General features: G+C 44.3%; 1 protein-coding gene across 1 annotated transcript in view; it reads left to right on the forward strand.

Moving 5' to 3' along the window:
- The window catches only part of BMP1 (bone morphogenetic protein 1), a 629,932-nt gene that overhangs the window by 378,457 nt on the left and 238,249 nt on the right, over positions 1 to 13,226 (forward strand). The window contains exon 8 of the mRNA XM_086943688.1: positions 10,107 to 10,222. Coding sequence (XP_086799814.1) covers positions 10,107 to 10,222 — 116 coding nt within the window. The remainder of the gene's footprint in view (positions 1 to 10,106; positions 10,223 to 13,226) is intronic.

Raw genomic sequence — 13,226 nt, forward strand, 5'->3', positions numbered from 1 at the left:
AAGATGGAGAGACGGAAGGGTGTGGGCAGAGAGAGCAGCGGTAAGAGCAGGAATGGAGGGGGGGGGGGGAGTAGGGAGCAGCTGAGAGGAGGAAAGGGAAAGGGGCCAGAGAGGCGCTGCCAGTGGAGCCAGCAGAGAAATTTAGAGATCGGGGAAAGGGAATTTACACAAAACCTGACCAGAAGGTGTGGAGAAGTGAAGAAAGGGAGCGAGCACTGGGAAGTAAAACAGAAAGGGGTAGAGTTGTACCGAGAGTGGAAACAAAGGAAACGGGGATGAGAGACGGGTAGGGAGAGGCGGCGGGAAGGGGAGGGGGCGGAGCGGGTTAAATTAAACAAACGAGACGGAGGGAAGAGAGGGGAGGGGGGAGGAGAAATGCGACACAGCTGGAAGGGGAGGGGGCGGAGCGGGTAAAATAAACAAGACGGAGGGAAGAGAGGGGAGGAGAAATGCGACACGGCGGGAAGGGGAGGGGCGGAGCGGGTAAAAGAAGACGGACGTGCACGCGCTTTTAAGCTCAATGCGCATGCGCATTGAGCTTAAAAGTCACAGGCACTGCAAGGAATCGCCACGATTCCTTGCAGTGTGGATAAAGAGTGGATAAGTCCCAATACTCTCGCTTGCTCGATGCGCATGCGCATCGACAGGCGAGACCTAAAAACGTACTACCCCTAATGCTATTCATCGGTGAACCACAAAATAAACTACGACTCCTCAGTGCTACCCATCCTTGAACCCAATAATCCTCTTGATATTTAAAAAAAAAAACATATTTTATTGAATGAAAACATTACAATACATAAGCAGACTGTGCATCACCCCCGGACGGAATTATGACGTTTGAATGCAGCTCCATGAGGAGACCTGGGTACAAATAACATCGTAGGATCATGAATTTGAGGGCAGCACAGCATGCATAAATCAGACAAATCGTCCAGTTGTATTATGGCCAAATATCAGTGCTCAAATAACGTATCAGGAACCTAAAAGGGAAAACAACACCCAGCCCCAACCCCCTCCCCCTTGGCTCAGCCTGCTTATAAATGGACAATGAAACATGTATCAGTGTCAGCCTTATTTCTCTGTGTGCATCTGCAGTAGGCACCAAAATAAAGGAAGTACATTCTCATCCAACAAAAACTCGTCCAAAGCGCCCATCTAACGGCGCAGGGCTCTGCACCCCAGAGGCTACTGCCACAGCAACATATGAAATTCAAGCGGGCCTTGGGCTTAACAGAGAAACAGGTTCCTCCACTATAGAGCTGAGTCCGGCGAGCCAGTTAACCTACCCCCCCTCCCCACCCACCCACCCCAGATTGCACTTATGACCACCTAGCCCCATGCAGGAGATATCAATAAATCGTACACTACAGGCCACCTCCACACAGAGGAGCACCTCAAGGGCGCCAACGTCTTCCTCCCACACTCGACGCAACCTGTCTGTCGACCGAGCACTATGAGTGACCAGGGTCTGGTATATCCTTGAAATCTTTTTAGTCTCCAAATCTCCCATAAAGACTTTGGCCTCCAGGGGACTAAACTTCGGGAGCACCTCAATGCCCTCCAAGCTTGGGGAAAGGGCATGACGGAGCTGCAGGTAGCGGAAGACTTGCGATCGAGGCATGTGGAATTCCCTCTGCAGGTCCGTAAAGGACTTAAGTGTACCACTCCGCACTACATCCCCCAGGGTCGAGATCCCAATGGCATCCCACTCCCTAAAGCCCTGCAACGTTGCGAGCTCCAGCAAGCGTCCGTTGTGCCACAGGGGGGTCTCATCTGTCAATTTATTCCACCACCCCATGCGCTTCAAGGAGTGGCGCCAAACACTAAAGACTAGTTTTGTAACCGGCGGCAGATCCCTCCTCAGCGGCGCCGAGTACAGCAGCGTGTGCAGGGTGTGTGGCTCTATCAAGCGCCGCTCCAGTGCGTACGCCGGATCCCCTCTGTCCCCATACCACCACTCATTCAAGATCAGGAGATGGGAGTCTTGGTAATAGGAGAGAATATCGGAGGTCGCCAACCCCCCACAGTAAGTGAACAGAAAGCATGTACGAATCGCGACCCGAACCGACTTACCCGCTCAGAGGAAGTGTCCCAGCGCAGAATTTACCTGCGCGAACCACCTGGTTGCAATCGGATATGGGTGGATTTGCAGCTGGTAGAGCAACCGCGGTAATGTGACCATTTTGAAGATGGCCGACCGGCCATAAATCGTGAGGGGCAAACGGGACCAGAGTTTCATGTCCCATCGCACGCGCTCCCAAACTGGCGCCAGGTTCCTTTCCCATGACATCACGGGCGCGTCCGTGAGGAACACTCCCAGGTATTTGAGGCCTCCATCCGCCTTCTTCAGCGTGTCAGCCCAGGGCCCCACCGCTCCGGGGTTCCCCAGTATCCATATCATGGACTTCCGTGGGTTCATATACAGTCCGGAGGATTCGCCGAAGACTCTCATGACCTCCAGTATTCTCGGCCCTGACCTGTTCAAGTCCGTCAGAAAAAAAGAGGACATCGTCAGCGTACAGCGCTATTCTATCAGAGGCACCTGGAGCCTACTCAAAGCCCTTCAGCTGCGCGTCCATACGGACCCATGCCGGTAGGGGCTCCATTGCCAGGGCAAAGAGGTAGGGGGACAAGGGGCAGGCCTGCCTCGTGCAAACCTCTTGATATTTAACTCTGCCCTTCCTTGAATTAAAAGAAGCCTTACTACTCCTTAGGCTACCCATCCCTGAGCCATGAAAATTCTTACTCCTTAATGCTCCATTGAGGGAGGGATACTGGGAAGAGAATTATATTTCTGATTCCTCAGGTAATTCCTCACTTCGATGATAACCCATTCATGTACCATAAAATCCCCTAGGTACCCCTTAATGCAACCCTTCCTTAACACTAAAACCCCCTTGCTACCCCTTTCATGAAGTCTAAAATCCCTTGCCACCTCTTATCGCTACCCTTCCCTGAACCCTACAGACCATTTACTACCCCGTAGTGCCACCCATCTCTGAACTCTAAATTCCCTTAACTATCCCTTAATGTTATCCTTCTTTAACACTACCCCCCCCCTTTATTATCCCTTACAGGTACCCTTCCTTGAACTCTAAAAACCCCTTAGTACCTTTAATGCTAACCTTTCCTGAACACTATAAACTCCTTGCTACCTATAAATGCTACTCTTCTCTGTACTCAGTGGGGATCCTACTTCTTACAGCTATCCTTCCAGAAACACTAAAAAACACATGCTACCCCTTAACACTGCCCTTCCGTGAATCAGAAAAATGTACAATCCCTTAATGCTACACAACCATGAGCCGTAAAAAAGCCCTATGACTCCTCAGTGTTACCCACCCCTGACACCTATAAACCTCTTGATACCTCTATCCTTCCTTGAACTCAAAAAGCCTTACTCTCAAGGCTATCTGTCCCTGAGCCTTAATGCTCAATTGGGGGGGAGCCTAAGGGCGAAATACTGGGATGAACTGAGTATCACATTTCTGATTCCTCCGGTAACTCCTCATTTCTAGGGTCCCACTTGTTATTTGTATCCCCAGTTCCGCTGGTATCTGGAAGGAAGGAATTATCGGGTGATATTGGGAATGTTGTTATCAGGCCCCTAGTGACGTTGAGCAGCACCGAAAAGCTTACCTCTTTAATGAGTTAGAAAAACATTGTTAGGGCATCACTGGAAGCACTTTCAGGACTTCTTTCCACTGTTTATGTATAGTGGACCTGTGCTGCATTGACATTTAGGAAAAATAAGCAGCACCCCACTCATAGTCATGTACAGAATTTCAGATGTTTTGCTGTTCTTCCTGAATTCATTGATACTGTTACCCCCAACCAGTGAACATGACAATACTGAAAATTAAGAAATAAATGTGCAAGCATTGTTTCGGTCTCTTTTTCCACAATTACTGGTGTGAAATTAACACTAGCTTTTTTATGCAGCACTTTTCTCTCAAATCAAAAGGTGTGTAAAATAGACAATGAAAAACCTCTTTCCAAATATTTCACTGGATTATTTACCGCTTCTCACAGATTCTGAATAACTCGCACAGTAGTATGTCAGTAAATGACAGAACAACCCAAATAGTGCGTGACTTATCTAATTTTTCGTCTTAGTGGCCTATCTAGGTAAGTTAATCGTTTATTTAAAGATCTAGCTTGACAGTGCAGCAGTCTGGATGACATATTTTTGCACATAGTGAGTTCAGGTTTGGATCCACCCAAAGGAGTATTGATTGCCCTTATCGCCTCATTATATCAGGTGGCGATGTATCACCCACCTTCCAAGAAGTGTTTTTATTAAACACACAAGGAATTATTCTAAATCTGAAAATTAAACTCAACTACGTTTTTCACATTTAGTTATTTTTCTTCTATATACATGCAATATTTCTTGCTAATTTGTCCGAGCACTGGCACAGCCTATGCAACAGACTTTAATGTGATAAACAACATTTATGCAAACAATGCATACTGAAAAGCATTTGTGAATGACTCTGTGTAAGTTTTTTGGTACATTACAGCCGGAACTATTGGCTTTGCCAGTGCTTCTTTTCATAGAGAAGCTTGGCATAACACATGTATGCACTGGTCAGGCATGACCTTTCTTTCATGGAGAGTGTGGACTGACACTTGAGTGGCATGCATCCTGACTGGCTCATTTTTCATATGAAAGCGCAGCCTGACCTCTGAGCTCAGGCATCAGGAGTGGTTGGCTCTTTCATAGAGAAGCGTGGCCTGACTATTGAGCACAGGTGGCGTTTTCTTTTATAGAGAAGCCCGGCCTGACTTCTGAGCTCAAGCATCAGGAGCGGCTCTTCTGTCATTGAGAGGCTTGTCCTGACTCCTGGGCACTGGCACCAGGAGTGGGCCTTCTTTCTGCCTTAGAAAAGCTTACACTGACTCTTGAGCACGGGTAGTAGGAACAGCTCTTCTGACTGAGTACATGCATCAGGAGTGGTTCTTCTTTCATAGCGAAGCTTGCCCTGCCTCCTAAGCACAGGCAGTAGAAGAGGCAGTTCTGTCACAGAGAAGCTTTGCCTGATGATGAGCACCATCATCCTTTTGTAGAAAAGCCTGGCCTGGCTCTTGAGTGCTGTGGAAGAGGAGAGTCTCTTCTCTTGTAGCTGCGCTGATACCTGAATAATTTCGAAGATTTACTTCTTTTCATTTACCCCTCCTCCAGGCTTCCTGCCAGCGTATTCATTTCTCTTCCAGTCTCTGTTGATAACCTAAATCGGTGTATAACAGGCATTTATTTCACCACAGCACAAAGCTGTAGGATTGTAACAGCAGGCACTATATAAGTTGAACAGGGTCCACGCAGAGACGACCCCTTCCCCCTGTTCTTTGTCCTGTCCGTTGAAATGACTGCTAAAACATTTTGGTTCTCAGCCTACCTGTCAGAAGGGTTCGTTTTGGAAGACTGCTCACTCGTATATTATTCGTATAGTGTGATCCCAGCGCCCTGCCCCTGTCACCTCTCACTGGGGCCTTCCCCCTTGCATCAAACTATGTTTTGATCTGTAGAAGGACTCGGGAGACTCTTTTTGGGTGTATCTAGGAGTGACTCGGGTAACCTTCTTTCAGGGATTTTCACAGTGGGATCTTATTGGTATCTCTCAGATGAAAAACCTGCTTCCCCAATCGAGCCTGCACTCATTTTTAGGTTCAGCCTAGACAGCGCAGGCATGGTCTCTGCGATGCATGTTGTTTACATACAGTGGGCTTACAGCCTACCCATAGCTCACCATTTGTTCGCTTTAGCATCATTCTAATTTCCTTCCTCCTCGTTTGTCACAACATGTGGTTGTCATGTCCTCTCCTTGTGTTTGGTCCTCCCCTCAAGCACCTGTGATCATCTCCTGCTCCAGTTATTTTGAGCTAATGTTTTCTTTGTGTTCAAGAACTCCAAATGAGTACTTGTGTTTTCAGTCTGTCTCTCATCTCCCCGCTGGTGACATTTGAAAGTGGTGACTGGTGAGGCACGCTTAAGTCACGTCAGGAGGTGGCCATAGTTGCCCTGTATTGCCTTATTCAATCGAAGTGTTTCCACTGAGTGAATTACTTATAAGCCCAACATGAAAAGGTGGGCGAGATTCCTGTTCAATGCGTCTTAGATGCCACACTGCACAGCCTGTCTTACTCCACAATACCTGGGCTTGCCTAATTATGTCGGTTTTCTGAAGGGAAGTTCTAAACAGTTTTACGCATGCACTGGGTCGGCCGATCCCACCCCCTGCAGCACAGTCCTTCACATATTTGACGGCTTCATTGCACATCTGTACATAAAAGCACTAGTAAGCCAGGGTTTTGTAATAGCACATCGTGATTTAGCCCAACACTGTTAAGCTGTTAATCCCCTCTCCTTACGTGGGAGAAAGCAGGGCAGTTACAATGTATGCTCCTTAAAAGACCAATATATGAGCACAGGGATGTCTCCACAAGCAGCAACGTTTGTTATCCCTGAAGTAAGATAACTGGTGTGATGGCGCGAAGGGGCAACAAATAAGCCCAACTACTAACTCCTCATCACTCTTGTATCTGTTGAAATCTATCTATCTATCTATCTATATATATAAAAACGAATGTCTGTCTGTCTGTCTCTTTGTCCTTTATGCATTACCACACCATTCATCCGATCGCCATGAAACTTTGTGAAGTTGTTGAGTACACTCCCGCGAAGGTTTCTGGCATAATTTTTTTTAAAATACCGGACCCCCAGGGCCCTTATAATCTTTCAAATACTGAAATTGTCAGCGAATTTGCGAGCATCGTCGACAGTTATGCCCCCCAAACGGAAATCGGTTGGTCGATCTACATCTGAAGTACGAAACAAAAAGGCATTACGTGCTTCAGAAACAGACGAGCAACAGGAAGCAAGATTAGAAGCTGTTCGAATACAAACTGCTCAAGCCTGTTCTTTTCAAACGAACGATCAACGAGAATCAAGATTGGAAGCCGATCGAGTACGCACTGCTCAAGCCGGCTCGAATGAAACAGGAGAGCAACGAAAATCAAGATTGGAAACCGATCAATTACGCACTGCTCAAGCCAGCTCGAATGAAACAGGAGAGCAACCAGAATCAAGATTGGAACCCGATCGAGTACGCACTGTTCAAGCCACACTTTGAAATGTTTTCCATTTTAAAAGAATAAGTTGCAATAAAAATGACACAATGTAAATTGAATGTTATCATAACGAGTTTCCTTGAATTTCCTTTCTTCTGAGATCGCAGCAACGTATTTGACATTCACTTTTGTCTAGTTCACATCAGTATAGCTGGCATGCATCCCCTCTTTGTTCCTTTGCTGTGTCTTCTTTTTTTGTTTCTCCCTCTCTTTCATGCTAATTTTTCACATTTTTTTATCTTCTTCCCTCTTTTTGTCCCCCTGGCCAGTTCCATGTATATTAGGGTGCCTTGTTACCACTTTGGAATCAGTTGATCACATTGTCTTATTCTTGAAAAATGACTCTTTTTACCGTAGCCTCAGTTGCCTAATCTGCTAAAATGGGAAACCTTGGCCTTGGACTAAAAATAGGTCTAACAGGATAAACAGTATCATTTTATTTGGCTACTTAGTAGTTTTCCTAGTTTGGTGCCCCAAGCGGTCTCTCTCACATTCAAAATTACTACTTTTCAACCTGTCCTAAAAATTGTTGGGGAATTTATAACTTTCCCCAAATGTTCCAGGACTGGAAATAAGCCTCCTGGAATATTTGGGGAAAAGTTGCCCTTTTTCCAAATACACAAGGACTGCAGTCAGAATAAGGAACCTGGATAGGATTTATAATGCGATAGGTTTTAATGTTTTAAATGATTTGGTAATATAAAGAAGAGAATATACTGTTTTGAAATGATTGGATTTGTGCACAGGTTATCAAATTACACTGAGTCTGTTGTAAAACTGATGACTGTGAACTAATGGTAACATGTGAAGATGTGCCTATCTGTTCCATGATTTAATTCAGTGTTGCAGTTTACAAGTCTTCCACTAGCTCTTTTCATTGGCCCTTCCCACATTCCACTTTGTCTCTAGAGTCTGTCCTCTTGCTGTCTCATCCCTACAGAGAAGATGCCCACACTCCGTTCTTTGTGGCATCTGTGATTCTGTTGTGGTGATCGCCAGCTCTCTCAAGAAATTAAGAGGCAAACTGTTTATCACTTATATTTTCTAACCTATGAGGCACTTAGGGAATCTGCTGAGAAATGTATAGGCTTATCTACTGGTGCTACAGTATTTATTCCTTGGAAACCCTATACTGACCCCCAGATCTTGTAGTACAGGAGTAACTCCATAATAAATTCATATAATAATATAGCAATAAATGAAGCAGGAACATAGTCAAGGAGGCACGCCCAGGTTCTCTCTACTACTCTTATTAGAAGTAATAACATCTGCTTTACCCATTTGAAGTTCCTTAAAGATCATGCAATAGTGGATTCTGGCATGAAAGAGAGTAATGCAGTTCTTACAATGTAAGTGATATGCACTGGAAGATGTGCTTGAACTTTCTTAACTTGGTGTTTAGTTGAGCCACTTCACGAATAATGGCTTTGATTAGTGTCACTGAGAACTCTGGGAGAACAGTGACTATTGTGTTGGCCTGTAAGTTTATGATAAAGCGAGATAGTGGACCACCAATGATTAATAAGGAAGAAGAAGAACTTAATTTTGTGCTAGAAAGTTAGTTGGAATTATGCCATTTGTGCATTTCTCATGATGTTTTTTTTAATATATCACCATATCAATAAGAAGCTCATGAATTCAGCGGAGGATGAGTGACCGGAGAGAAGCCATCTAAAGTTCATATTGTTTATTCATTTGTGAATAAAGAGCTTAAAGGTTCCTCCTTTATGAAATAGAACCAAGTCTTTGTTGGATTGAGTTTCAGATGCACTTCAGACATAGTTTTGAATGGCGTCTAGGCAGGATGTTGTTGCGAATGGCACTTCAAAGTATAGCTCGATGTGAGCATATTTGTGGATAGCAGTGCCTTGTCCGCTGAGGAATACTCCCAGTTGCCCCACATATAGAGATAACATCATGTGGCACCATGCCGAGTTTGGGAACTGGTGAAGATGTGGCAGATTCCACTTGTATCTAAAAACAAGCAAAACGTCCCTAGACGTTGGGGGTATACCCTAAGTCGTACGATAACCCCACCAAGAAGACTTGGGGGATATCCTCGATTTCAGAGAGGAAATTATTTTCCGAAATCAACATACATACAGTTATTAAGTGGAAGCTAACAGTTAGTGTAGGAGCCCTGTGTACACTTTGCCACAATAATTGTTAAAAAACTATAATCTTCACCAATATTAAAAATCAACAGTTTATTGATTAAAATTTTTTAACACAATGCAATATAACAATACAAAAAAAGATTTTTCACAATCAAATACAAATTAAAAAAACCAAAAGTCGACGCGGCGTTTCGGTGTCTTGTATTGATACGCCGCGTCGACTTTTGGTTTTTTAAATTTGTATTTGATTGTGAAAAATCTTTTTTTGTATTGTTATATTGCATTGTGTTAAAAAAGTTTAATCAATAAACTGTTGATTTTTAATATTGGTGAAGATGATAGTTTTTTAACAATTATTGTGGCAAAGTGTACACAGGGCTCCTACACTGACTGTTAGCTTCCACTTAATAACTGTATGTATGTTGATTTCGGAAAATAATTTCCTCTCTGAAATCGAGGATATCCTCCAAGTCTTCTTGGTGGGGTTATCGTACGACTTAGGGTATACCCCCAACGTCTAGGGACGTTTTGCTTGTTTTTAGATACTTGTTTACCCGGTCCCTTATTGGTTCTTAGGGTACCTCCCTCCTTGTGTTGTGAGATTCCACTTGTACACATTGTTTGTTTTTTGGAAACAGAGACATACATTGGTGATTGATGTCCATGCTTGAGTGAAGGTTATAGTTTTGGTGACTATGCTTGATGATCTTCTGGCTCAAGAGTGTTTCTTTCATCATAGCGATAAGCCTGACTTGTACCTCACCATAAAGACTCGTTAGGCACACTTGTATCTTAGTGAAACTGGATGTCTTTGCTAGGCAGCTCTTTCATTGTCTAATTTTTCTTCTTTTGCAGCCTGTGGTGAGACTCTACAGGACAGTCAGGGGAACTTCTCATCTCCTGGATTTCCAGGAGGATATTCCGCCTATGTACACTGCGTCTGGAGAGTGTCCGTGACTCCGGGCGAGAAGGTACAGCATGTGACGCTATGACTTGATTCCTTTCTCCAATGTTCTTTTTCCTTTGTAGTTTATCCTTGCAACATTAATGGACTCTATCAAGAGAAAAAAGACTCTTTATCAGTTGAGATTACAACAGTCTAAAATTCTTTGAATCGGGAGCTTGTCTGTGCCTCTGCAAACTGGTGTAGTCTGCTTCCAGTCGCAACTCAACCTCCAAGTCACTGCTGCAGTCAGTTCGGCTGGCCCTACTTTATTTGGTTGTCTGACTTATGCCCACTCACTGCAGTCCAGTCAAGGCTTCCTTGTCTGCGCTACCGTATATACTGGCATCTAGATGCAGCATATTAGCTATCATACATAGCACATCCTGACATGCAGGTAAAACTCTGTCTGGCATCCTCAAACCTGTGCCTCTTGGCTACCTGCCCTGCTCAGGTCAATGACAGCTCTTCCTTCACCCCCACTCATTGACCAGCTCTCAAACATATTATGTTGTGACAACTGACTCCAAAAGAACTCAAATAACCGCCAATCAGTATCAGCCAGATATGGGCCCTCCCCAACAATCTTCAGTAGTGGGTGATCCCAGGAGTGACTTTGACTTGCAGTGCCCCCCATCACTCTTGGGAAACAAGAGGCAAGCACTTTTTTTAAATTTGTAAACATTAATTAACATCATCACGATTTTAACTAGTTCACTCCATTTCCATGGCCATGTGAGAAAAATAGGGCATCCACCTTAAAAGTAATGATGTGAGCCTTCCCAGCCCTAATATATATATAGCATTGAAGTGCTGTGCGCCATCAACAGCGGTGGTGATCTGCAATTATTTGTAATCTATTTTCTTTATTTCTAAGTTCTTTACACATAACTCGGGTTCAAATACAGAGGTTACACTTAACTTCCCTCTACTCTGTGTTCAGTCCACTGTCATAAGTAAACCCTCGAAATATGGGGAAGTGTGGCTCACTGGTTAGAGCAGGCAGACCCTGAAGCAGAGGTCAGACTCGGGACCAGGGTTCGATTCCCGACACGGCAGGGTGTTGAGCTCAAATGTCCACGGACTCGATAATTCTCGCTTCGGTGCCTGACCTAATCATGGGTTCACACTCTGCAACTCTGGGCATTAAGCTTGCTTAATCTCCACAACGGCCCCCCGCGGCGGGATGCCTGGCTTTCACCTTGGGGATGCCCTGTAGGGGCTATCTCACAGGGAAAAACCAGGACGGGTTCCCAAGGCAAGCGCGGAGATACCCCTTCGGGGGGCGATTCTGGCGCTATATAAGAAATGTAATAATAATAATAATCATGTTAGAACTATTGGTATGAGCCTTCTCAACATTGACTTGCACAGATGACAACAGAGACTTCTGTAAAACTTCAGGACTGCTCTACACCTTCCACAATAGTAGTCATCCCACACCAAATGGGCAGTTTGGCTCTGTTTTCAGCTCAAACTTTCAAGATCTACCGCAACTTGGTTCTGAACATAGCCACATTCCACCTGCCCCCTAATAGTCCTATGTTTAACTGTACTGACAACCCTCTAATTTACTATCATGCATTTGTCGCCATATAGCTCTGCTCTGCTACAGTTCTTACCTATGCAGACATTACTACAATGATGGCTATTGTTTTATAAATTCCTTTTCACTGCCAGTTTTTCAGATTGTTCACACTACTCATGCTGTTTGTTATCTTCTGCAATATGTGCGTTTTACAATTGTCAGCATACTCAATGACAATGCCATCACCTTGGAAACTCCAAACAAATTAACCCCCCCTTCTTGATGCAACATTTTCAAATGCATGTTAATAACATGTCAGTTCAAGTTCAGGCCTCTGAAATTGCTCAACTTAATATATTTCACACCCTAGATCTACTATTCGTCAGCCACGCTTGCTTTACTTCCATATCAATGCCATAATTTCACATCCTTATTCCAATATCCTACTATCTCGTTTACAAGGACATACTTCCAAAAAATTGAGGTGGCATTGTTATACACAAACGCATTTGGTCCTATACAATAGCAGACTTTCCATCTTTTTCATTTTTCAAACTCCTCTTGGTTACATTCGGACATAGGCAGTGATAGCACGTTTTGCACAATAAATACACATCTATGCTTAAATGCAAATCACAGGGCACATACCTACTACAATTAGCACTCCACTTTCACCACTGAGCGTAAAACAATGTAAGGGTGTAGTTGGTGCCCTTCGCATTGTAACATTAAGGGAGGAGTAACGCAATATCTTGTGACCTAAATGGCAGAACATACTCTTCCCAGTGTGCCTTTTCCCTCCTACCAGTCTCTCGCGCCATCATTTGGAATAATTACCATTGACCTTTATTGTATTTTGCCCACTTCTGGAAGACTTCTCTTTTACTTTCTGAAAGCCAGGTCTGAAGTGCAGTACAGTTAAAACAGTCTTAATCTGGAGAACTGTCCTGGTGTGGAGAGCCATATGGATTATTTAAAATGCCTGACGCTCCAAGGTTATTGTGTCCCTTTTGGAATGCCTGGCCTGGTGTATAAGGTTACTGCTGGAAAGGCCATATCTGGAGCATGTATCCTGGTCTGGAGGCCACATGTGGCATATTGTGTCCTTTGCTGAAACCACTTCTGGCAAGTTGTCACATCTTAAGTGTTGTGGCAAGGATTTTCAGAGCCGAATCAAAATAAAATGTTGCCATGTTGAACTCATCTCGCCTAGCATAGACCAACCTGTGAGACCTTTTGTTGCAGTTTGGATCCCCCCTCTTGTGGTATGCCTGAATACTCTTCCGTACAATCATCACTTAATATAAAGCCAACCCTGATCTGGGATATTGTATTCAGTGCTCTGTGCCACATATGAAGTGTTGTGTCCATTTCAGAAGAGGTCATCTAGCATATCCTGTCCAGTTCTAAAGGCCCCCTCTGTTGTATTGTGTCTAGTTTCGAAAGCAACATCTACAGTGTAGTATCCACTTCTAAGGACATTCTCCGGCACATTAAGTACTGC

This window comes from Lissotriton vulgaris, chromosome 11 (assembly GCF_964263255.1).
Source record: "Lissotriton vulgaris chromosome 11, aLisVul1.2, whole genome shotgun sequence".
Classification (NCBI taxonomy): Eukaryota; Metazoa; Chordata; class Amphibia; order Caudata; family Salamandridae; genus Lissotriton; species Lissotriton vulgaris.